Source organism: Branchiostoma floridae, chromosome 11, assembly GCF_000003815.2.
Source record: "Branchiostoma floridae strain S238N-H82 chromosome 11, Bfl_VNyyK, whole genome shotgun sequence".
NCBI lineage: Eukaryota > Metazoa > Chordata > Leptocardii > Amphioxiformes > Branchiostomatidae > Branchiostoma > Branchiostoma floridae.
This window is the reverse complement of record NC_049989.1, coordinates 1,888,679-1,913,242: the sequence shown is the minus strand read 5'-3', so window position 1 is coordinate 1,913,242 and position 24,564 is coordinate 1,888,679. Positions and strand designations below refer to the sequence as shown.

Genomic DNA, 24,564 nt, shown 5'->3' with positions numbered 1-24,564 from the left:
AAGATTTTTTGACCATATTGTAAAACTTAAAGAAGGAGTAAATATATGCAGTAATTAAAACAATATTGAAAACTTGTTTTGACAAACATTTTTTTTTCATTTGCACACTTGCATCAGTTTTGGGGGTTTCAAAAGGATGATCAAGACCTGAAATTTAAATATTGCATTCAATCAATTAATCAATCCTGTAAAACAGGACATTATATTTGCAGGGATTTAATGTCGCTGCTGCGAAATGCAATGGTTTTTCCTTGAGATTTTTGCGGCTGAAACAAGCAAAGAGGCAGAAGACAGAATTCAAAGGAATGCAATATTACAAACCCGGAAGTACAACTTTGAATGCTTCCGCCAGTTTATCACGTGCCCCGTCCTGACCAATCAGCGGCGAGCTGCTGAGCCTGCCACTGGAAGCCAGTGGACCGTAGCAGTCAGGAAAGCTGTGGCCAAAACAGATGTTTTGTTTCAAATTCTCTGCTTTTAGGCGACAAATTTGAACCGGAGAAATGGAGGAGGGAAGCGTGGAGGTATGTGAATAATTTTAGTTCCCACATTTCTACTTCTCATGCCAGGAATGCGCTCTAGAGACCCTATATTTCATGTTTTCTTGGCGGTTCTGGATTGAATGGTCGCCGTGTCGCTGATTCGATATTTTTCTAAAATCCAACTCGCCCTGACAACTAAACTACACAGTCGCCCATAAAATGTATTTAGAGTGACCCTCAACAATGAAGATTTCTACAGCTTTCCCTAAACCTAGCAGCACATCTATATCAATGCAAACTAGCAGTCAGCCATGCTTGAGACCAAAGCTAGCGGCCGTTCACGGTGGATCCGGCGGGCGATATGACAACATGGCCCGCTAGCGCACCCAGAGCTTCTCGGCGCTGAAAATACCTACTGAACAGAGAAGAGAGAGTTAGACTAGAGTCATGAGTAGCATGAATAGTAATATATAAACGCAGGACATTTAATTTTGATTTAAGGAATGAGTCTGTATAGAACCTAGGGCGACCTGGTACTTTGGCGAGTTAGATAATTTTAGGGCCAAATTTATTTGACAGATCGATGGATATAATTTTTTGTGACGGTTTGATATGGTAGAAACAGAACGATTGTAGGATTTTCAATATCTTCAAGGCCTTTATTTCGAAGGAACACGAATTTTCATATATGAATATTTTCAATTTTCTTACAGTGACTTTATTTATCACGCCAGCCACGTTTCGTTAGTAAGAACAGTTCCAGGTTGGGAGGGGGGCGGCACCTCAGATGGTTCTAAATAATATCTATCAACATTATTAAAATATATAAAGTTTGTGTAGATTCTAAGTCATTTAGTTTCAACATACCGTCGACATTTCTGTTAAATGATTTTGATGAACAAATTGCAGACACCTGCTATTATGTTAACATAGTTTGAATACACAATTGTACAATGACAAGTTGTTGACATTCTTCTAACGTCATTTAAAAAGCGTCAGAGACGCTTGATTAGTTGTTTACAAGCCAACGGCCAGATCTGAAGTATTAAAGTAAAAATAACTTGGCCTTTAGATCGTGTCAAGTAAATCATAAGTATTTAGCTTTTGATACAACGTAAAAAGAAATCATTTGGGCAGCAGAATAATCAATTTCTTTACAATCATATTGTTCAGTTTTCAGTTCTGTGATGAATCATATTGTACATTACCAAAATCCACTAAAAAGGTAGTGAAATGTTTTAGAATTTTAAAGTGAATTGAGTAAAGGGTTACCAGAGACCATGTCCATCAAAATTTGTGAATTCTCTTTTGGAGCTTACAAATATTTACATGCATCTTAAAATTCTGCAAAGAACATAATCCGTTGTGCATACAACTCTTGATACCATTTCATGATGTTTTGATTTCATGAAGTTTTTTTTTCGAAAATGGGAAACAGGGGCATTGCATCCCCATTCTACATATATTACTAGTATATAACAATACACCCCTTACCCAGGGGAGCAGATTCTCCTTCAAGCATAAAACTTGGATCATATGTGGCCACAGTCTTCAACTGCGACCTGACTGACAGCAGTTTCCCTTTCAAGAATACCCAGACCATGGAAGGGGGAAATCCATACCATCCCCATGTTCCCTCGTACCCTCATGCAATTGTTTTTCTAGAAAAACAGTACAGCAGTATTGGTTTGTGATCATTCAGTTTTGATTTGTGATTCTGATTCTATCTTCATTTTGCAGAGCCTTGCGGAGGTGTTCCGATGTTTCATCTGTATGGAGAAGCTGCGTGATGCCCGCCTGTGTCCTCACTGCTCAAAACTCTGCTGCTTCATGTGTATCAGGGTCAGTCTGTATACTACATACATTCAGTTATTGTTGCCAGACTGGATTTCACAGTGGAAGGGAAAAAGAACCTGAAGTATCGACTGTGTATTAAGATAGCAGCTGAAACAATTCTGTAGTAATTCGAATTGTTTGATTTGATTTATTTGGCTGTATAGAGAGAAATACAGCCAGGGCTACCCAACTAGCCAGAGGCTATTATTAAGGGCTAGCCCTGGTAATAATACAATATACAATAGCAATATTAACGATACAGGTAACTTTGACTACAGAGGCTGGTGGTCCATTCTATTGATGATGAAGTGAGTGATAGATGTCACTCTAAACATCAGGAAGTAAATCTCTGAATCTAATGCAGCTATAGTGTGGGGATTGAATTGCCTTTAGATATTGTAATCAAGGAGTGAGCTATCCACTGCTTCTGTAACGTCACATTACACAGATACTGAGATAGAACATGTGACATGGTGAGCAGGCTATCAAAGTTGTAGAATGTTTGATAGTGCTCCCCTTCTATGGGGGTGCCATAGATAAAGACTGGAGTTAGACAGTCAAAAATATGGGCATGTTAGAACAGGTTTTCAGGGTTCTAGCCAGTGCATTTTAGCGTAGTGGGCCCCTATGCTAAAATTTGTGACCACTACGCTAAAATAAGGGCCACTACGCTAATTTTTAACTAGTGTAGTGGTGTTTTGGTATCATTTGCTTGTTCAACAATGTCTTATCAATGTCTGCACAATGAAAAATGGTGATATGACCCTTAAAACTGACAGGAAAATCCTACAATTTACATGTGATGTTAACAAAGTGCCAACTTTTAACTCTACATTTTCAAAGTCTCACAGTGGAAGGGCCAAGACACCCCTTCCACAAAATTCCCACTACGCTAAAATGAAATCCTGGCTAGAACCCTGGGTTTTGTTGAATAATGATGTGTGTTTAATCTTTTTAGCGATGGCTGACAGAGCAGAGATCACAGTGCCCCCACTGCAGGTTGGTCATGTTATGGTTTCTGTCAACTTGCTGATGTAAAGTAAAAGCTTTTGCCACCACAATGCCTGATAACATTCATTACAGCTCCCAACAAACATTATGATAAGTTGCAAATTGCAGTTGTTTGTAAAATGTAATCACAACGATTATGCTGTGACTCTTTGCTTCTTAGAATACTGTTTTTCACAAGCCACGGTGCTAGGTTTCGAACAAATTTGTATTTTTTCTTAATTGGGACTACAAAAGAGGTTGATAGTATGTGTGTATATTTGATTCAATGTTTGTACATGTCTTATGTACATGTACAATGTTTGTACAAGTTAATGCAAAAGTTTTCCCTCCAAACATTGATATTTTCTGCTCCAACTCACACAAGTCTGTATGGTTGTATTAGTAAGTGTAAAGTTTGTTTTTATACAAAATGAGCACAAAAGTAGCCTGATTTAATTGGCCCGTATTACATTGCCGCACCCAAGAGAGGAGCTGGGCCAATTGGCCCTGGAAAGCAGAGTTTGCGTTACACAGACTAGCACAAAAGTTCCTATCAAAATTTTCCAAGCTTTAATATTTTCTCCTCAAACTCACAAAGTCTGTCTGGTTGTTCCCAGAGCATCTCTTCAGCTCCATGAGTTGGTGAACTGTCGGTGGGCGGAAGAGGTGACCCAGCAGCTGGACACGCTACAGATGTGTGGGATGGGCGCCAAGCACAGCGACGACGACAGGGACAAGTCAGTTTCGTTTTGTTTGCTTGTTTCACACAAGTGGTAAACTGCTTTTAGGCATAACACACCAGTTTTGTGTGGTACAGTTAGGTACAGGCTGTAAGGTTTGATCGACTCACATTGGGATTTAGCCATAACTCTTTTTGAGAAATGTGGTAGGCTTGGGGCCTCTGTCTTCATGTCACACCCAACCCAAAGGATGTTCCTATTTGAAGCTATGTACTCATTTTAACCTGAGTTGAGTGACGAAATGGGTATTAAGTGCCTGTCCCAAGTGCACAATATTGGGACCAGAACCTATAACCTTCAAATTCAAGTCAGCAACTGTTGCCGCCTGACTTTCTACGGATACTGTTTATTTTTTCATCTCAATGGAGTCTCTTAGGGCTCGAACATAACGCTGAGATCTTGACAAGAAAATTGAAACGTCTCCTTAGTTTTGACACCTACCTTGTCAAATTTCAGAGGCACTTGAAGTACTTTATGAAGGTTAGACATCTACAAACAATATTCAAATACGATTCAGTCTCTATATAAACCGGATAAAAACATGTTCTAGTGATGCTGAAGAAGAGTGATGGATGTCACTCGAAATGTCCAGAAGTAAATCTCCATTTTTTTTCCAGTTGTAGAGGTTGAATTGTATTTGAACACTTGAAGTACTGTGTTCAATTCTGAGGTATACAAGTTAAACAACTCATTCACTTAACAACACAGCCGTGGCTTAACCGTGATGTGTTTGTATGTTACAGGTGTGAAGTCCATCAGGAGAAGCTGAGTGTGTTCTGCTGGACCTGTAGGAAGTGCATCTGTCATCAGTGTGCTCTCTGGGGAGGCACGGTTTGTACCGATATGGTAATTCCTGTGAAAAACACACAGACCCTTTTTATTTGCTTTATGGGAGCACACCCTGGTTTATTTGGGTCTCAATTGGAGGCTTTAGACCTTTCAGTCTAGCATCTTTCCATGGAATGATCCTGAGGTAAAGGGGGAAGGAAGGATATCCCTTCAGCTATAAGAACAACCAAGTTTCGTTCTCGTCAATCCCATAACTTTTAGTGTCTTCTATAGGGAAAATGTAGCATGTCACATTCAAAGCATACCTGCAAGTAAGGTTTAAGTCCACAAATGATTTTCAACAAAGACACAACACTTCTTGTGCTTGCACTTCTTGCATCATTTTGCAACAGCAATGTGACCTCAAACTTGAATATAATACTTTAGTTTATGAAGGCACAATGGAGAGGTCAATGGGAAAACCCTGAAAATAAGACCAGCATGAAGTTGCCAAGATTCATTGTATGGTGCACTTGTACATTTCTGTACATTACTGTTCTTGGCCCCACTGTTGATATACTGGTGATGTTATTTACAGCATGGCGGCCACACGTTCAAGCCCCTAGATGTACATTTGTACTGTTCTTGTCCCCACTGTTGATGTGCTGGTGTTGTTACTTACAGCATGGCGGCCACACGTTCAAGCCCCTGGATGTGTTCTATTGTGGGTCCTGTTGATAAACTGGTGTTGTTACTTACAGCATGGCGGCCACACGTTCAAGCCCCTGGATGAGGTGTATGACCAGCACGTAGGAAACATCAACGAGGAGGTGGCAGCTCTGAGGAGGAGGCTGATGGAGCTCATCAGTCTGGTGCAGGAAGTGGTAAGGGATTGTTTGGACTTTTCGAATGGAAGTTTGTTTGTACTGTATTGCATACCCTGTAAATTGCCTCATGGCAGAGCACAACAGGTTTTGCACTGGAGTAGACTTCAAGTTTTATATCCAGAAAGGTTTATTTGATTCACTCGCACCATGAATTACCCCCCTCTTAATGATGGTATAATGGCTTCTTCACATGCTCGAGGTGTCATTGTCCTCAAATATGGTACCTGAAATTAGCATCCAATCTGAGGGCTGTCCCTAGCCAATACTTGGTACTCATTTCCACCTGAGTAGAGTGTGGAAATTGGTGTTGACTGCCTGTCTCTAGGGCATAACATTGCGACCTGTCAGGGATTTGAACTCAGTGCCTCCAAATCTGTACATTCAAATCAATACTTCATTCCTTTCCAATAGATTGACTGGCATGGTTAAAAGCTTCTTGCTGTTTTCTGCAGATATTTTGTCCTAAACCTACATTTGTCAAGAGCATTATTTTCTGCCATCAACAGGAAAGAAATGTGGACAGTGTACGACAAGCGAAGGACGAGAGAGTTCGAGAGATCCGCAACGCTGTGGAAATGATGATAGCCAGGCTAGATGCACAACTTAAGAGTAAACTTATCACACTCATGGGTAAGTCTTATTGTTTTTTTCAAAGTACGAGTTATTGAAATGTTATTTGACACTGAAGTGATATGGCCAAGTGTCACATTCATTGAGACTAGTCAAAACTAGCATGCAAGGAACCGTTCAGGGAGGAGGAAAGAGTTGTTGGCAAGGGGAAAGATGGAAGGATATTATCAAAGAATGGACAGACATGACACTAACTAAGTGAAACATTAAGAACAGAAAACCAAAATGGGCGGAGAAAACTGATGGATGACATGAAATTACTTGTTATCTTACTTATTTTTACATTTACAGATTCAGGCACATTTATTCTGCCAGGTTCTATTGGAAAATCAGACAATAGAAACTGAAGACTGCAGTCATAGTAAATTTGTTAATTTGTGTGTGGGCCTAGTTTAGGTAAGTGACAGTTTTCAACCCAACATTGCTAATGGTTGCAATTTTTCTTTTCTTCAGGTCAAAAGAACTCTCTAACCCAGGAGACAGAGCTGCTTGAGTCATTGCTACAAGAAGTGGAACATCAGGTAATAAAGGAGCTAAACCATGACTACATTTTGTACACATACCACGCGGATGATAGTTTGAAGACAGATAAGCTCATCTAGTCTTCTTTTTTGCCCGATTTGAAGGAAGGGGTCAAATTTCTCTTTTTGATCCCTGTGCAAAATATCTAAATGAACAGGCCTGATATACATGTAGAATTTAAAGAAGTATAGTGATGAAATCACAAGATTAGTTTCCTGGTACAGTGGAAGAAAATAGGCAATGTGGCTGAAAAATGGAGTGGGTGATTCTTAATGACTGAGAAGTTCTGAAAAAAAATTTTGCAAATACTATTTAGAACTAATTCATGGTTTGAAGTGCATGTCATTTGCATTGAGGGCAATGAGTCAAAGTTGAAGCCCCATGGCAATACATAAAGTTTACCCACAATGCATCACACTGCCCATGCACACTTGAAACTTTGAATTAGCTTATTCAGCACAAATTGTTAAACTGTTTGTTTGTTTGATTGTTTCTTTACAGCTAAGGTCCTGCAGTAAGAGTGAGCTGATAGCTAAGAGCACAGAGCTGCTACAGATGTTTACCCAGGTGCACAGAAAGCCTATGGCGTCCTTCGTCACGGCACCTGTACCTGCAGACTTCACCAGGTGAGACATTCACGCACGTCAAGTTCAACTCAGGCAGCGTCTTAAAATTTCAGCAGATGCTACTAACAGATTAAGTGCGTCGTCAGATTCGTTCTGAGTCAGAAACAAAAGACAGTGTTTGTATCTGAAATGTCTGACTCTTTCGGGAAGTTGTCTACTTGATTTATTTTGTTTTACTTTACCAAAGTTTGCTTTAAATTACCAAATGTTTGATGGCATTTGAATGTTTCCTAGCCACTTGCTCTGTCAAGTTTGCTTTGACCTATTTCTTGACTTAACATATCATGTAACTCTCTAATTATTCCTGTCCTCCATTACTATAGCCAGTGTATATCTGTCCAGGCTTGAGTCGTCAATAAGCTGATTGATGTAATTGTTATGTAAATCTGATACTGATTGTACTTGAAATGTTTTGTTTTCAGTGAGCTTGTGCCCCCATATGATGCCAGTACTTTTGTCATTCAAACCTTTAGGTAAGCTGCTCCCATCTACTATATTCTGTACCAGTACATTGTTTATCATCTTTTATGACTTTATCTTTGACCAACTACAAATCTATAATTGTATTATTTCTGTATGAAAGTTGAAATGGTGTTGCATACTTTCCTCCCCAGTGTGTTACAACAGAGAGCTGACCCAGTCTACAGCCCACCTTTACATGTCAATGGGCTGAGCTGGAGACTCAAAGTCTATCCTGTAAGTAACTTCATCCAAAAGTTGTTTTTTTCTTCAGTCAATTGATGCTGTCAGGGATGTCCCTGTAGCTTAGCTGGTAGCAGGCTCACATTCAGCTCCTGGTGTCCCTCTCAATTGTGATTTTGAAAAAAAAAAGGAAAAAGGTGTAAAGTTATGTCCAGTGTGTGAAATACCCACTTGCACACTTGCAAACGCAACCACATTTTGCTTTGCACAACTTAATTTTGAACCCAGGTAGCGCACTGTACAACCTTTCCCCTACCTATGCGCAGAAACTTTTGTATTCATTTCTCGATAAGATAAAACCTAAGTAGTTACATGTAACAAGTTTCAACCTCCTTTCATGTAACTGGCAGAAAAGATAATGGATAAGTAGCTGATTTGAAGAAAGTGAAAACGTAGAAGTGGAGCAACCTGAAATGTTGATGGCCCAACCTGGCATTTGACTCATGTTGCCGCTTGGGCAACCTGGCTAAAAAAAGTGTTTCAAGCGCTGACTGTCTGAGCTTGAAGTTCAAGTATACTAATATTCCACACACTCCCAGCATGCAGTGTGTTGCCAGAGCTCAAAATACTTTTTTCTGCATACACTGTACCTGCACTGGTGCAGGTAACATTGAAAATTACCTGCACCAGACAAATTTTACCTGCACCACTTTGAATTAAGGAAGCATGGATCATACTTTGTTGAAGAACCATTGCTATTTTTTCTTTCATACGTCATAGGTGGTAACAGCCAATGGAGTTGATAACAATCCATATACACCTACATCATAGGACATTTATGTATAAAACCCAGTACATGGACCAGTGCAGGTTAGGTGCAGGTAGACACCAGAAATACCTGCACAGCTCCAATTTTACCTGCACTAACTTGCATATACCCAGTACATGGACCAGTGCAGGTTAGGTGCAGGTAGACACCAGAAATACCTGCACAGCTCCAATTTTACCTACACTAACCTGTATATACCCAGTACATGGACCAGTGCAGGTTAGGTGCAGGTAGACACCAGAAATACCTGCACAGCTCCAATTTTACCTACACTAACCTGTATATACCCAGTACATGGACCAGTGCAGGTTAGGTGCAGGTAGACACCAGAAAGACCTGCACAGCTTCAATTTTACCTGCACTAACTTGCATATACACCCAGTACATGGACCAGTGCAGGTTAGGTGCAGGTAGACACCAGAAATACCTGCACAGCTCCAATTTTACCTACACTAACCTGTATATACCCAGTACACGGACCAGTGCAGGTTAGGTGCAGGTAGACACCAGAAAGACCTGCACAGCTTCAATTTTACCTGCACTAACATGCATATGCAGGTGGTATTTCAAGCCCTGATGTTGTTGTCCTCCTCCCTCTGCAGGATGGTAACGGCGTCGTGCGAGCGAATTACCTGTCAGTATTTCTGGAGCTGTCAGCAGGGCTGCCGGAGACGTCAAAGTTAGTAGTATTTTGTTATAATAAAGGGATATATTTTAAAAAACTAAAGTCACCGTATTTGGTCATGTTTCTACATTATAAATTAGATCTACCTTATTAAACTGCACAGCAATATTCACAAGTTATGGATAAGACTATGTTGTGCTGTGAGGACATATTGAAATATGCGCACTTCACACCGCTGCTTGAGTTGTCCGTCATTTTATCCAACTTATCAAACAAAAACTAATTTTCATCCATTTCATGTCAGTAAGAGTTAATTTTTCTTATGAACTGGGTGAAATTTTTCTCCATTCCAGGAAGCAAATTTATGTCTTAAGACTGGGAACAGCTTTGAATGTGACCCGATTACACATGTAACCTGTCCAATTTTTCTGCAGGTATGAGTACAGAGTAGAGATGTTGAACCAGTCCTCCCCAGACTCCAGTAAGAACATTGTTCGAGAGTTCGCCTCGGATTTTGAAGTTGGAGAGTGCTGGGGTTATAACAGGTCAGTTCCTCATCTTTGTCATTACAGAGGGGTTCACATTTCTTCATATATCGAGTCTGTATTGAGTTCTGTATTAACTTTCTTTGTCTTAGTTAAAGTTTGCAAGGAAGAACTTGTATTTTACTTTGACTAAAATACGACTAGAAATGTGTAAGTCCTCGTACAAAGATGACGAATTTCAACTTAAAAGATTGTTGGCTGCATGTGTAACTGTAAGTTACAGATGATTAATCAAAGTTGTTAAGGTCCAGGTCCTACTCCTACCTGTACCTGTACCTAAGAATTGTTTAGGTTCACAACCCTAGTTACGTAACATTTTCTCTACAACAACAAAACAGCTTTCTTGATGTTGTGATGTTTTTCTGTCAGATTTTTCCGTCTGGACTTGCTAGCCAGTGAGGGTTACCATGACATCCCGTCGGACACTCTGGTGCTGCGGTTCCAAGTCAGACCACCAACATTCTACCAGAAGTGTAGGGACCAGCAATGGTGAGTTCATAGATAAGGCAGCATTTTTAAACAGTAATTAGTGTGCATAGTCCAGAAGTTAGCAACCCTGCGGTTCCAAGTCAGACCTCCAACATTCTACCAGAAGTGTAGGGACCAGCAATGGTGAGTTTATAGAAAAGGCAACATTTAGTACAGCAATTAGTGTGCATAGTCCAGAAGTTAGCAACCCTGCGGTTCCAAGTCAGACCACCCACATTCTACCAGAAGTGTAGGGACCAGCAATGGTGAGTTTATAGAAAAGGCAACATTTAGTACAGCAATTAGTGTGCATAGTCCAGAAGTTAGCAACCCTGCGGTTCCAAGTCAGACCACCCACATTCTACCAGAAGTGTAGGGACCAGCAATGGTGAGTTTATAGAAAAGGCAACATTTTTAAACAGTAATTAGTGTGCATAGTCCAGAAGTTAGCAACCCTGTGGTTCCAAGTCAGACCTCCAACATTCTACCAGAAGTGTAGGGACCAGCAATGGTGACTTCAGAACTAGAAAGGCATCATTTAGTACAACGATTAGCATGCATAGTCCAGAAGTTAGCGCCCGCACTACATAAAGAAAGAAAGAAAAATATCTCATACTCCGTGGTATGTTAAGAGTTTGTGTTGAGCTCCTTGTTTTATTCCTTATTGTGAAGTTCTCACTGATTCTGGCCATGCTTGATTTTACAGGCACATTCGACAACTGGAGTCAGCTCAGGCCGGATATGTTGCAACTGTTAATGATTTAAAGGAGGTGAGATGTTACTTATCAACATTACCTATCTACATGTAGCAGAGTTCTTTATGAACTTGCTTTCTTGTTTTTTTCTGAATAGAAATTTTAATGTTCACAACACAGAATTCTTTTTATGTTAGTCATAGTACATAAAAGTTTTATTTTGGCATTAATAAATATTTTTTTGTAACACTAACCAAATGTTGCCGATTAGTATATGTGTGTTTAATTGTTTCTTTTTTATTGCAGAGATTAGCAATAGAGCTGTCACGTAATCAGAGAGGGTCAGGAAAGGTGGGGAAGGGGTCGTCGGAAGCAGCCACCTCAGGTATGTGACATATGAAGATACGTAGATGTCTTCATACAGGGTATATAGATATACATATTGTGATGGTGTCAAAAGGCCAAGTAGCTAGGCTAAAGAACACATTGCAGTACGAAGGAATGGCGCCAGGGGGCCAAATTTGAGCCTGACGTTCATCTTTTCAAGAACTATACACATACTGTATTTAATATCATCACAATTCATCCATAAACCCTTAAGTTTTGCTGACCACAGCTATAAGGAAACACGCAAACACAAAGCAATACCTCACACCAACTAGCTATTACTCAAGCAACTGGATATGATTTTGGAACGTGATACATATGAATAAAATCATATTATTTATTATATGTATCTTCATACAGGATATGATTTTGGAAACAGTCATCACAATATTATATGTATGTCTATATACCCTGTATGAAGATACATATAATAAATAATATGATTTTATTCATATGTATCTCGTTCCAAAATCATATCCAGTTGCTTGAGTAATTGCTAGTTGGCATTTATTATTACCTGGATGTCTAACCTTCATTGACAAAGCAATACCCCCATTCTTCCTTAGCGTTAGATTTAAACCTATGAAAGTACCGACATGATTTTTTCCCCACTATAGAAGCAGACAACAGAATGACCTTCATCGAGAGTCAGCGAGGAGACAATCCGTCCCCCGTCCACCCAATCCTCAAACCTCGCGCCAAGCGAGTGGACTCCGTCTCCATGGACCTATGCACAGGGGATGACATTGTGGAGGGTCCACTGATAAAGCGTCCGCACAAGAGAAAGGGGCCGGCCGGGCCGGACATGGACGTCGAGTGTCTTGAAGGAAGGGGCAGAGAAGAGGCCACGGACGTTCAAGAAAGAGAGGATAGCGCAGACGAAACACAGGTTCAGTACTGATGCCTTCTTGTCATATTCAGAAGTTAGTCGCTATATTGCAGTTGTTGTCGTAATCATCGGGCGGCGCTTCTAACTACACCCAAACAGCTTAGTTAAAGAAAGGTATCAAAAATCTATCAAAAAGCTATAAAAATCCACCAGATTTGATCTTCAAAACATATATTCGTTGTACCCTTGGGCTTGTTACTGAGTGGATGGCTGTCTGAAACATCTGACCATTGTCAAAATCATATCCAGCTGCTTGTTAGCATATCCTTGTACCCTAAGGCTTGTTCATGCCTTGGTTGCACTCTGTTTTAAAATACTTCATTGTTTATGCATTAGCTAATGTTTTGAAATAAGAGAAGAATGTTCTAATACCTGTTGTTTTGTTAGGAGGCAAGTGAAGGTGACCTTGATGATGCCACCCATGACGAGGCAGACGAGGAGGAGCAGTCAGAGTCCAGTAACGATGAGCGGGATGTGGACGAAGAAACCATGTAAGTCACTCGGGGTTGGAAATTCAGATTCAAGAATAGGTACGCAGCTGATCCTAACCTTAGGGCTGTCACAAGGACCCATCCCTGGACGCAAACTTGGTTGTTGGGGCAGAAAAAAATTCCCTCCAACTGTTTGAGGTGCCTCGAGGTGTTAAAAGGGAAAGGCTAGCAGCCCTATAAGAATGTACACTGCCATTGAAATTGCACGGTAACTATAATGCTGCCCTATGCGCCACTAGGCACTGCAAAGGTTTGAATGAACAGATAAACCCATATTGAACCTTGACCTTTACCCCCAGGTCAAAGGTCTGTAGGATTGAACAAATGGTCTGACATTGTACCATGACCTTTACCCCCAGGTCAAAGGTCTAGGATTGAACCAAAGATGGTCTAATATTGAACCTTGACCTTTACCCCCAGGTCAGCTGACATTGATGTGGAGAACTGGCAGAGTTACGACATGGAGGATGGAGAGATGGAGGGGGCGGTGGGGTTCTCCCTGGACCAGGGGAGGGGCGGAGAGAGAGAACAGGAGAGTGACGAAGTGCGCCTGCTTCGCCTGCTGGAGCTGAAGGACAAGAGCTCCACGGACAAGTGGCTGTTTCCGTCCAGACCCAGCGCTCTGCTCAAGAATGAAGGTAACAGTAACTGTTGTTTATACCTTTGTAGTATGTTAGACAAATGTTACTACAAGTGCATTGTCTTTCTGTAGACATCTAGGTTATTAGATATGCCAAAAAGCAGTTATTCAAGCAAGTGGATATGATTTTGGAAACGGTCAGACTTTTCAGACAACCATCCCGTGTCTTTCGTCAGTGACTGTTTTTCTTAGTTACTCTAGTTGTCTGAAACGTCTGACCATTTCCAAAATCATGTCCAGAGTAACTTCTTTTTGGCGTATCTTATTACCTGGATGTCTAACCTTCATCAAAAAGTACTATGTACTTCCTGTATAGCTATTTTATCCATCTGTTGCCTATTATAGAAATGTGGAAACAAGATTTTCTTTTGAAATATAGATACTGGAATTTGCATTTTGGCAAAACGTTGCCTTCCGTGATAAGCAGTCATACTGATGGACTAACAGGATAATGATGAAACTGTTAACAAACGAATTTGTCTGGGAGCCCTGTCCTGACATTCACACCATGTATAGAACTCTTCGCCGACCCAGGAAACTCGCGGCGGTTCCGGGAGCGACGGAAAGACAAGCTGCGGTACCACACGGCGCCGTCGCTCAGCAGCCGAGTCTTCGACACCCTGAACATCCAGCTACCGGAGGTGACGCTAGGCTCTACGGGAAACGCTGCCTGCAGAGAATACAGCACTGTACACATCACTGTGGGAACGGAGGCTCCAGGCAATGTTAGTAGTGACAAAGGTAAGGCCCAGTAGAGACGCTAGCGTGTGTAGTCCAGTGGTTAGCAGCCCTGCCTCTGGAACTAGACGCTGTGAGTTCGATCCTGGCTGTTTCAGTCACCCGACGACATGCACGCTACCGGAAAGGGTTGACTTCATTATTAGAATATCAGGCAAACTGTAAAACTAAAAGTAGAGGAGTGGGTAGAGAGGAGAATACAGCACTGTACACATTACTGTGGGCACTGAGGCACCAGGCAATGTTACCAGTGGCAAAGGTAAGACCCCGTAGAGAATACAGCGCTGTGACAAAGGTAAGGCAAACATTTCCCTAGACGACGATTGCGCGAACTGTTAAAGTAGAGAAGAGAGTAGAGAAGAGAATACAACTCTGTACACATTACAGTGTGGGAACTGAGGCTCAAGGCAGTGTTAGCAGTGACAAAGGTAAGGCCCACTAGATGGCGCCATGACTTCAATCATATTTGTGAAGCCCTTGACTATCATGATATTGGGATATTATGCAAACTGTAAATGTAGAGAAAAGAGAGTTGTCAGCCCACCCAATAATAAAAAAAAGAAAAGAATGAGTAAAGAGGTGGGGTCCATACCAGTGTGAGAGGGTCAAACCTTACAGTTCTTTCTGTGCAAGACTGAAGTGTTATACCTAAAGATGGATTATCAGGTGTGCCAAACAGGTGATATAATTTAGTCCTTTCTTGCGACAAATGTTAACACAACTAAACCATCTGTCACCCCTGCTTATTCCACCTACAGTTGCAAAGAAAGTTTCATCCATTGGGCAAACGGCGCGTAGCTCCGCAAGTATCAAATTACGAAGGTACGGCATCAACACCAGCTATCAGAAGAGCTCCCAAGTGACAGCGATGTCCAGCGGTGCCAGAGTGGACCGTACAGACAGTACTGAGGATCAGGCTGGCATAGGTATGTGGCAAGGCTTCTCAGCCAAACAGAAAATCTGTTTTGAAAGCTTCTTAAATGTACTCTAAATCTTGAAACTTTTTCAGTGGTTTTACTTGTATAACCAGTGATTGAAATACAGATGCAGAAATCTGCCTTGCAAACCTATTTTAACCTGTTTTTAGAATCAATTCTCATAATGCTGTGTTGGGGTAATGGTTAGGGCATTTGGCCCAGAACTTAAATCCTCTGATATGCTACCAATGTTTTTTTTTTAATGTGGGATAACCAAATGACTTCCCTCACTCCACCCTGTTGTAAAATTGGATTCTTCACTTTGGATGAGAAGGTAAAAGACAGTGGAAGGAGAGAATGGACCCTTCCAGCCGAACACCATATTGAACAAATAGAATCCCCTATTCTATTTCGAATGCTCGGTCAAAAACAGCCCTAGTGGGACAGGAATGGCCAAGAGGAAAATGCTATGCCTTTTTTGTTGTACTACACCGGTTGAGTATAGTTGTTTTGGAAAGTGTAGGCGCTATATAGCATTACTTTGTTCCTGGGCAGGATGCACATGTAAAGCAATGTACGTAGAAGAGACGGGGCTTTGCACTAGCGGACTTTGTAGTAGGGTCTTATATTTGGCATGTAGTACAAGCTCCCTCACCGCGAGTGACCGAGCTGCTTTTTTCTTAATTTGGTTTCTCTCCTTAGCATGTATGCACATGCCATGCATGCATCAAACGCGGTAGAAAACCCGTCACAGATATACTTACCCAGCTTTACACCTGCATCGACCGCATGTCAGAAACCAGGCACTCTTGCCCACCAACATTGTAATATTATGGAGCGCCTCCCGCTTCCACTTTGACTGAAATTATATCACCCTTACGGCGACTATATACGCCCCCTCCTCAAACGACTGTATCAAGTGGATGTAGCTTCCCACAAAGAATGCAAAGCATTTTTCTTTCGCCTGTTCTGAGAGGATTTCAGAGCCCCAAGAGCTAAACCGAAGTCATACGGTATCCTCAGCTTAGAGCGGCGGCGGCCATGTTTTTGCAACTCGCGCCGTTTTTGACCGAGGTTTTGAAATAGAACCTGAGATCGAACAGGGGGCGGGGCTTATGGTGTTCGGCTGGAAGGGTCCATTGGATTCCTCCTTCCAACACCGTTCCCTAGACACTGTGGATAAGAAGTCACTACCGCTAAGGCCTCAGAAAGACTATGGGACTACCTTTACTTAACCCTTTTACTCTTGCTATTCCAGTTCCAGACCAGGATGACCTAGACAGCAGTAGCAGTTCCAGTAGTAGCTCCAGTAGCAGGGCCAGCTCCCCCAACCCTAACACCTCTCTGGAGGAGTACCCATTGGTGGACCTGACTGACACATCCTCCGCCATGAGTTCAGCTCGCCTCATGGCTCGTCTCAGGTATGAGTCTCCTCCCGTATGTATAATCAAGTTGAATCAATCAACGCCTATAAATTTTCGTTTTTTCCCCACACACACGCACAGTGGTAATTGCTCCCATCGTTGTCTTTCCGTGCCAGGCACCCACCCTCTCACACACACACGTTGCCCCTTACAGGGCTATTTGGGAGGTAACCTCAAAGTAGAAGTAGATCTTTACTGCTGGATATATATACAGTATTTATTCAAATGTTTCAGACAGCATCTACTGTTTTTCGTCAGTGAAATGAAATGAAAATAAAAGTATTTGTGTACTTTTATACTTCTTTTGTTACTTTTAGTCTTTGTATACATTTATTTTCATTTCACTGATGAAAGACATAACAAGAGCAAAATAGAGGAGACTCTATACTATATTATAGTCATTTTTATAAAGTTTCTACAGTCAAACTTGGTCAAGTTAACAGAGGCACTTAGTGTTAGTTACATGGAGATAGGATTTGAAAACGCAGGATTACCAAACAGATTCCTTTGTAGACAAATGAACTATTGTTTGTATCACCCATTCACAAGCTTTCAAATTCACAATCAGGTTCACGTTCAGGCCTGGACCTGGACACGGTCCTCTGGACCTCAATTTTCTGTAACGGCACCCCCCCCCCCCAAGAGCCACCAAAGATGGGTACATTTGTATGTTTGTTTGTTGCTACAGTTCCCTGTCAGAGTCAGACCAGAGCAGGGTAGAGCCGTGCACCTCTCCCAGACAGTCTGATGGTGGAGCCACGCCCGGGAAGGAAGGTAATATTACACCTCAGCAATATTCATGTCTCTGATTACCTGGGAACTTTCAGCATCAGTGCCTCACATTAGGATATAGGAGAATTCTTGACGCAACCAGGATGTACTTACTTTGCTTATGTTTCAGTGTCTATCAGAAGCTCTGAGGAATGTATTTGATAGACACCGAAACGTGAGCAAAGTACACGGTAAGTATATCCTGGTTGCGTACAAGAATTCTCCTATATATCCTATATTCTACCAACCTGATGAAATTATTTTCGGGAATACCTCAAGTTGTCTTCTTCTTTAATCCTAAACGCTGTGAATCAAGTTGCAAATTTGTTATTAATTTACAATTTGAATCCTATCGAATGTTGTATTTTGAGGCTAAAAGTTGTGAAACCGTTCTGTTTTCCTCTGTGTGTACATGTAGGCAGCCTGAAGTGGACTTCTCAGCTCCTGTCAGAGCTAGGCAAACCTGGTAGTGGTGAGACCAGTCCTGAGGGGGCCGGACCTGAGCAGGGGGCAGGGGACCACTCCCATGGCAGGACTCCTCAACAGGTACCAAGAGCATTCAATGTCCTATTCTTTGCAAGCTCTGAAGAGAGCTTGGTTTGACGTCTATTTCACAGACAAGTACACACTATTAGGGTATTGAGCTCACCATGGCAGGACTCCTCAAAATGTTAAATCAGTTTGTGGCCTCATTGCACACCCTCAAACTTAATGGCATTGTTATGAAGTTTGCCAGTGGTTGATCCAAAGTAAGGCTACAGTCAGCAGGTCTTTATTAGGATTGATCAGGTAACTGGCAACAACAATTTTTTTCCTTGGCCTCATTTATACAAGTTTGACTATCTGTCTCCTTTGAATGTAGATGTTTCAATGTGGAATGTATTGTTGACCTTGCAGACACCCCGCATGACTTCAGCGCCAACAGCAATGTTGAGCTGAGAGAGGGGTCGGGTAACCATAAACACAACATTTTTTCCCAGGCCTCTCTAGTACATGTTTGACTCTACTTCTCTCTTTTGAACAAACTTGTAATCTTCCAAACTTGTGGAATATTTTGTTGACCTTGCTGACTGCCACCATCCATCCACCCTCTCCCTCAGGACTTCAGTGCCAACATCAGTGCCGAGCTTGAAGAGGTGTTGCTACCACAGACACCCCAGGGGGACCATGGGAGCTACATAAGGTCCAGGTCAACTGAGGTCATCACTCAGATAACCAGTGGTAACGTATATTGATTTGTTAAATATGTATCTTTTCCAATATCTGAGTTTCCATCTTACCCTTGCTGACTTGAACAGTAGTGCATCTGTATAGTCCAGTGGTTATTAATGCTGCCTCTGGACCAAACGGTTGTGAGTTTGAATCCCGGTTGTTGTCCCTCACCCAACTTTCGGGCTACTGGAAAGGGTTGCAAACCTTAGGACTGAATGTTAAGCCATGGTGTACATTGTTTGTTTGATATATTTGGATCTCCATTAGTGATATTGATTGTACTTGTCAAAAACTACTAGGGGATTTTCCTTGGTACAACAAATCTGTAAATAGTGCACATAACGTCTGTCTTCTCTGTCATGACCAGTGAAAGATTAACTCATCACTTGAGTTAAACTGGTTTTCTATAATGCCAAACACAGCTTAAACTATGTCTGTTGTTTTCTACAGGTGGAAACAGTCCATCCTCTGACTACCCAAGAGACTCTACTACAACAGACAGGTCAGTTTGATTCGTTTCTTATGAAAGATATCCTCTCATTCCAAGTGTGCCGCAGACAAGCAATGACCCTGGTGTACAGCACGTCACTGGAACGTACTGCGCCTGCGCGAAAAGTATAGACATGCTAATCTCCCAGTTTACTAAAGGTCCGCATTTAAGAAAGTGTGTGCGTATATAAGGGTAAAACTCCGTGTACGTTTTCCATGAAACCATGCCTCTAAAATATACTGTGCAACAAGCGGGATTTCAATGCAACGTTAAAAAGAAGAACTAGTGTTCGCACAGGCGCAGTATGTTTTACTGACGTGTTCTGGTGTACTGGCCTGCTATCCGTCCATCTCACTGCATTAGTACTGGCCAGTCAGCCAATCACAATGCCGCTTTTGGTTAACAGGCAACGTGATTGGCTGCTGGTAACTTTCCATCAAGCAACAGGTTGGAGGGTTTCTGATTGGCTGACAGCTGGTCAGTGCTAATGTAGGGAGAAGTGCTGAATGCAGACTGACACATCAGGGCCATAGCTTGACCTATATTGTAACAAGTTGTGGACCTGGTATGAGAAAATGATGAAGGATTGAGACCTTCAAACATTTTCCATGTAAATTAGACAAAATAGTACAGATTTTGAATAGGGAGGCTGATGATTTTTTTGTTTGCTTTTTTGAATTCCAGATCCTTTGACGCAGAGTCTGCCGTTTGACAAGCCGAATGCTGCAAGCCTTAGTCACCACATTGGGGAGCTTCTTTCACAAGCTTTTTGTCAACACTTGTGACACTATCTGTATGTTGTCAGTAGAGATTCAGTGTACTCCTGAACACAAACATAGAATCTTAACATCTGTATACTACGACCACCAGCTCTCAAGAAGGTAGTACATGAATGTAAACTATGCTAAGTTAGGTAGGTGGGAATTTGACAGCCAAATCACATTGTAAATAAGAGATGTTAGGGGTGCCTAAGTATTTATACAAAATTTTACACTATTCATATGAGTTTTACCAAACAGATAAGAACTTTACGGAGTATATACAATCTTTACTCCCAGTAAAGCTTTTGAAATCTTTAAAATTTGTATATTTCTTAGTAGTTGATTGTATGGATTCTGTAAAATTTGCATGTATTTTGTAAAACTAGAATGACATCCTTAAAGGTTGTATAAATACATGGGCACCCCTGGATGTATGTAGAAATGGATTGTTACAAAGTAGTTGTACCATGTCATGGCCTTTCTAACTTGTAGTGTTGTACACAAGTTAAATTTTTCATTCATCACTGTGTATGGAATTGTCCAGATCTTTGTACACATCAAAACTGGCAAGGAAAAATGGACACCACTTTGTACAAAAAGGCATAGTGTTGTAACAACTGTCTTTAAAGTAATGACGTTGTGAGGAAAAGAATAACAGCTTTTTTACATGCACTGTTTTTTTATGGATGTCAGAAATGCAATAGTAACTGACTGAAAGTATGTAAAAAAGTGAAGAACACACTGCCATGCTAATAGTAAGGAAACTACATGTAAGATTTCCAGCTTGAGGCCACTCATTCTAAGGTTATGTTAGTATTTGTTACTGCACTGTTCAGCAAAATGCAAATGTATCTTTACTCTTACTTTGGTCATATTTCAACTGACTATAATATGTGTTATGTACTATTTTAAGCATTGCCTTATGAATGTTAAATAAAATTATGTTGCACCTATGTTTAATTTCTCTTCCGACAAGTTTCAGATAATTACAGCTCTATCTGTATCACAAAAAAACACTTCTCCTTCTTCCAATAATGTCCAACCGCGAGGAAAGGTTAGTGTCTGAGTACTTTGTTGTCTTGTTTGTTAGTCCCTTATGTGCTTGTTTGAGAGAACATCTTTGTCTTGAGCTTGGTTGTACCTGTAGACCATTACACGATGGTTTCCGCCATCCACAAGGACCAGCTTAGTCCCGTCTGGTGTCAGAGCAATCTCCTGTGGGCTCTTTAGACCCTCAGAAATAAGGGTGTTCAAATGATGCCCTTCACTTGCAAAGATTTCCAATGTGTTTCTCTCGGCATCCGCAACGATTGTATTTCCCAATTTGTCAACGCAAACTCCAGTAGGATACCGGAGAATTTCCTTGCCAATGATGACTTTCAAGTGTCCTTCCGTGTCCAGGACTTTGACTGTGCCATCGCCAATGTCAGAAACGTAGACGTTCGCAAACCCATCTGTGTTGATGTTCCGGGGCATATGAAATGGTCTCTCAAACGTGTTAGTCTTTATGTACCTTATCCGTCCAGGTCCAGTATTATCATTCGTTGACCTTTTGTATGCAGAAACAGTGTTATGCTCACATTCAGACACCAACATTGTTTGACCTCTGTCCAAAGCAGCCACACCCCAGCACTCTGCCACCCGTAGTTTTATATAAGACTTCTTTGAGTTTAGAGGTAACTTACGCACTTCTCCCCTACCAGGGCAACTGACAATTATGTCTCCACGCGGATAGAAAGGCAAAGAGCGAAGCGTCACACAGCTTGGAGACATCATCCCACGTTCACTTGCTGGTATCACACTCTGCCATTTCCCATTAATGTCGAATAGCTGAACCCGATTATTTGCTGAGTCAGCTACAATGATTCTTTCTTGGTGGCAGATTGTCAGACCTTTGGGGAAGTTGAATTGCCCTTCTCCTGCTCCAAATCCTCCAAATGAGAAGAGGAAGTCTATTGTAGGAAACTGCGATGGTGCCTGTAGGCCAATCACTGCGTTTCTTGTGTTATCGTCAAATGGCAAGGAAATGTCTTCCAACAGATCCAAGCTCTCGTCTACGTCAAGTTGAACGGCCTGCAAATCATCACACAGAGTTGTCTGGTCTTCTGTAACACATGCCCCATCATCATCATCATCGTTCAGCTGTTTGTTTTCCTTTGCAGCTGAAGAAAATGAAAGAGGAGTGGTTGATGGGTCACCGCATTCTGAGATGTCGTTTGTCTCTGATCCCGCCACGCTTCCCGAATCAGCAATACTTGAAACACTTAGTGCAGGGCTTAGTGTGACGCTGTCGTCGCCGAGTTGCTTGAGAAACCAGCGACGTTCCTCCTCTATCTTTGTACAAAGCTTCTCTTTGAGAGCCTCCGCTCTCTCGTTTGCTTCCCTTTGCATGTTTTCGACATCATTACCCTCAGCCTCTTTTTTCTGCTCAATGAGGATCTTTCGGTTTTCTCTCTTGAAGGCTGTGAACTCGCGGCGGATGGCTTCTCCATCTGCCACTAGAGATGTGCATCTAGATCAGGTACAAAGCAAACTATAAATCTATATGTCCAATCAGACTGCTATATAGAAGATCATCACAAAATATATCACAAAATGTTACTTACAATTACATAAATTTACATATCCAGCCATCCATCCTGATCCATCTATTTATATTGATGTATACAGACACAAACATACACTAGCACCGCACATAATGAACCGCACTTTCCCTTCCCTGTAAGGGACTGGTCGATATTTAGCGGGGGGAGGGTCGGTCGTCAGAGGATCAGGTCAAACATTTTTTCGACGGCACGAAAATAAGCATGATGAGCTTGAGTGTGTCGCCATCATGTTATGTATTTATCTGTTGCAATAAAAAAATAAAAAAAAATTTTTTCCTAGGCCCTCCCCCCAGGTCAAAATTCCCCCTCCTATAAAATTTGAAAAATATTCAAGACGCCAATAAATCACTGCGCTCCCGCTTGGAAATGTCTTTTCGCCATACTTATGATACTGGTTTTCATCGCAAAGGCAAGCAGATCTCTTTACCCCTGGCAGAAAAAGGGAAATTGAATGGCTCAGAGACCTTAAATATATGCTTCATGGAGGCTACTGTATTCTTGATCTATTCTTTTGATACTCATAAATGATGACACTCTATTCAAACAACGCCACAAACTGAATATTTTGTACCTGGATTTCTAGTTAGATTTGCGCCGCTTTTAAGCACAATCTTTAAAAAGCTGATTGTGCATAGATACCCAGATTTTCTTGGTCATAAATATTATTCAACTAGAAGGCAAGCTACATGGGAACTTTACCTGTGATCTATGTGGTCTTCCGAGCGACAAGGGCGGCACAGCATCGTCCCACATTCCTCACAGTATAACTTCAGGCGCAGGTTGTGTTTTGCACACCTGAAAGGGGAACGGTACATCTCGTACATGTATTCCGTAATACCCCCCTCACATTAGGCGAAAATCGATCGGACGATGAGTCTCACTCTGCGAGCTCTAAATTACGAGGAGGCGACGAAGAAATTGCAGAGTTCCCCTTTCCCGTCAGGGTCATGCCTCCTCGTAATTTAGAGCTCGCAGACTCTTCGCCCGATCGATTTTCGCCTGATGTGAGGGGGGTATAAGCAAATATTTACGCTTACACAAACAAATCTTTACTTTCTACTTCTAGACGGCTGTTCATGTTCAATGCACAACCATTGAAGACACATCATGGGATAATATTGGAAGTTTTCATGCGATGTTCTACGCGTGGCAGTGACAAGCAAGAGCTAGACACAGCTGGAGTTTTTGCTAAGCTCGGACGAGTAACCTGAAACCAATTTTTCCCTCGGCCTTTCCCAAACTTGAACACCATTTTCAGATCGTGTTTGCAAAATCTACAACGAAGAGCAAGGAGCTTTTATCACTGATAAAAGCTCCTTGCGAAGAGGTTTGATCTAATATCACTGAAATCAAGTACGTTATATGAAACAGGAACAACGCTCATGTTTACGCCACACCTCAGTGATCTGTTAGGTAATCCTTAATCCTTACTGTAACGCCAAGTTTTTCTTGAAAGAAATGCTTCTTCTTTTTGCGTGTCACGTCATCAAATCAACCTCCTTGATCAAATTGGATATAACTTTATTAAAGTGCGTTTGATTTCAAACGTCCCGTCGTCATTGTAAAGCGTGTTTTCCGCTATTTACTGTCGGTGTGGGTTAAGAACCGATTTATAGAGTCACATACCTGTGCAACACTTCCTCAAGTTCTGGGTTGACTTTCTTCAGGTGTTCTCGAAAATGGCGGAAAGCCCCTCGGCCCTTCGCCGCCACCACATCCAGCAAAGCTCTAGCCTGGTCCTGTGGCGTCTTCTCCACCACAACAGTGTCGTACTCCTCCTGAACTATCTCACCGTGCTGGAGCAGCCTGTCTAGGAACGGTTTAACGAACCGAATCTTTCCCACAAGCTCCTCCCTGTTGGACTTCAGTAGTTCTAGTTCAGACGCCATCTTGTCAAGTGGGAGGTTCTGCCACGTACAGGTTAGTACGTGACGTTACGATCGTGACGTCAGG

The 24,564-nt window shown here is 41.7% G+C and overlaps 2 protein-coding genes across 4 annotated transcripts; one reads left to right on the top strand and one right to left on the bottom strand.

Moving 5' to 3' along the window:
- The first annotated feature begins 344 nt into the window (after positions 1 to 344).
- On the top strand, positions 345 to 20,956 carry LOC118426607 (E3 ubiquitin-protein ligase TRIM37-like). 3 transcript variants are annotated; one of them, XM_035836101.1, is made up of 27 exons: positions 345 to 524; positions 2,223 to 2,324; positions 3,277 to 3,317; positions 3,926 to 4,045; positions 4,792 to 4,879; positions 5,578 to 5,700; positions 6,210 to 6,333; positions 6,787 to 6,854; positions 7,357 to 7,481; positions 7,904 to 7,954; positions 8,096 to 8,177; positions 9,555 to 9,631; positions 10,012 to 10,122; positions 10,492 to 10,611; positions 11,297 to 11,360; positions 11,592 to 11,670; positions 12,290 to 12,561; positions 12,949 to 13,052; positions 13,473 to 13,690; positions 14,209 to 14,433; positions 15,189 to 15,356; positions 16,606 to 16,768; positions 17,460 to 17,545; positions 17,961 to 18,088; positions 18,643 to 18,763; positions 19,205 to 19,256; positions 19,929 to 20,956. In XM_035836101.1, exons 1-27 carry the CDS (start codon positions 504 to 506, stop codon positions 19,954 to 19,956), a joined length of 2,961 nt encoding a protein of 986 aa, XP_035691994.1. In that variant the 5' UTR covers positions 345 to 503; the 3' UTR covers positions 19,957 to 20,956. The 3 variants fall into 3 exon arrangements, with proteins under 3 accessions (XP_035691994.1, XP_035691995.1, XP_035691993.1); XM_035836102.1 differs by having other exon boundaries at positions 4,792 to 4,894; positions 14,227 to 14,433; XM_035836100.1 differs by having other exon boundaries at positions 4,792 to 4,894.
- LOC118426609 (E3 ubiquitin-protein ligase TRIM32-like) lies at positions 20,469 to 24,542 on the bottom strand. The gene is made up of 3 exons (XM_035836105.1): positions 24,238 to 24,542; positions 23,311 to 23,406; positions 20,469 to 22,517 (listed from the first exon to the last, which is right to left on the bottom strand). The coding sequence occupies exons 1-3, from the start codon at positions 24,498 to 24,500 to the stop codon at positions 21,092 to 21,094; spliced, it is 1,785 nt and encodes a 594-aa protein (XP_035691998.1). The 5' UTR covers positions 24,501 to 24,542; the 3' UTR covers positions 20,469 to 21,091.
- Between the last annotated feature and the right edge of the window lie 22 nt (positions 24,543 to 24,564).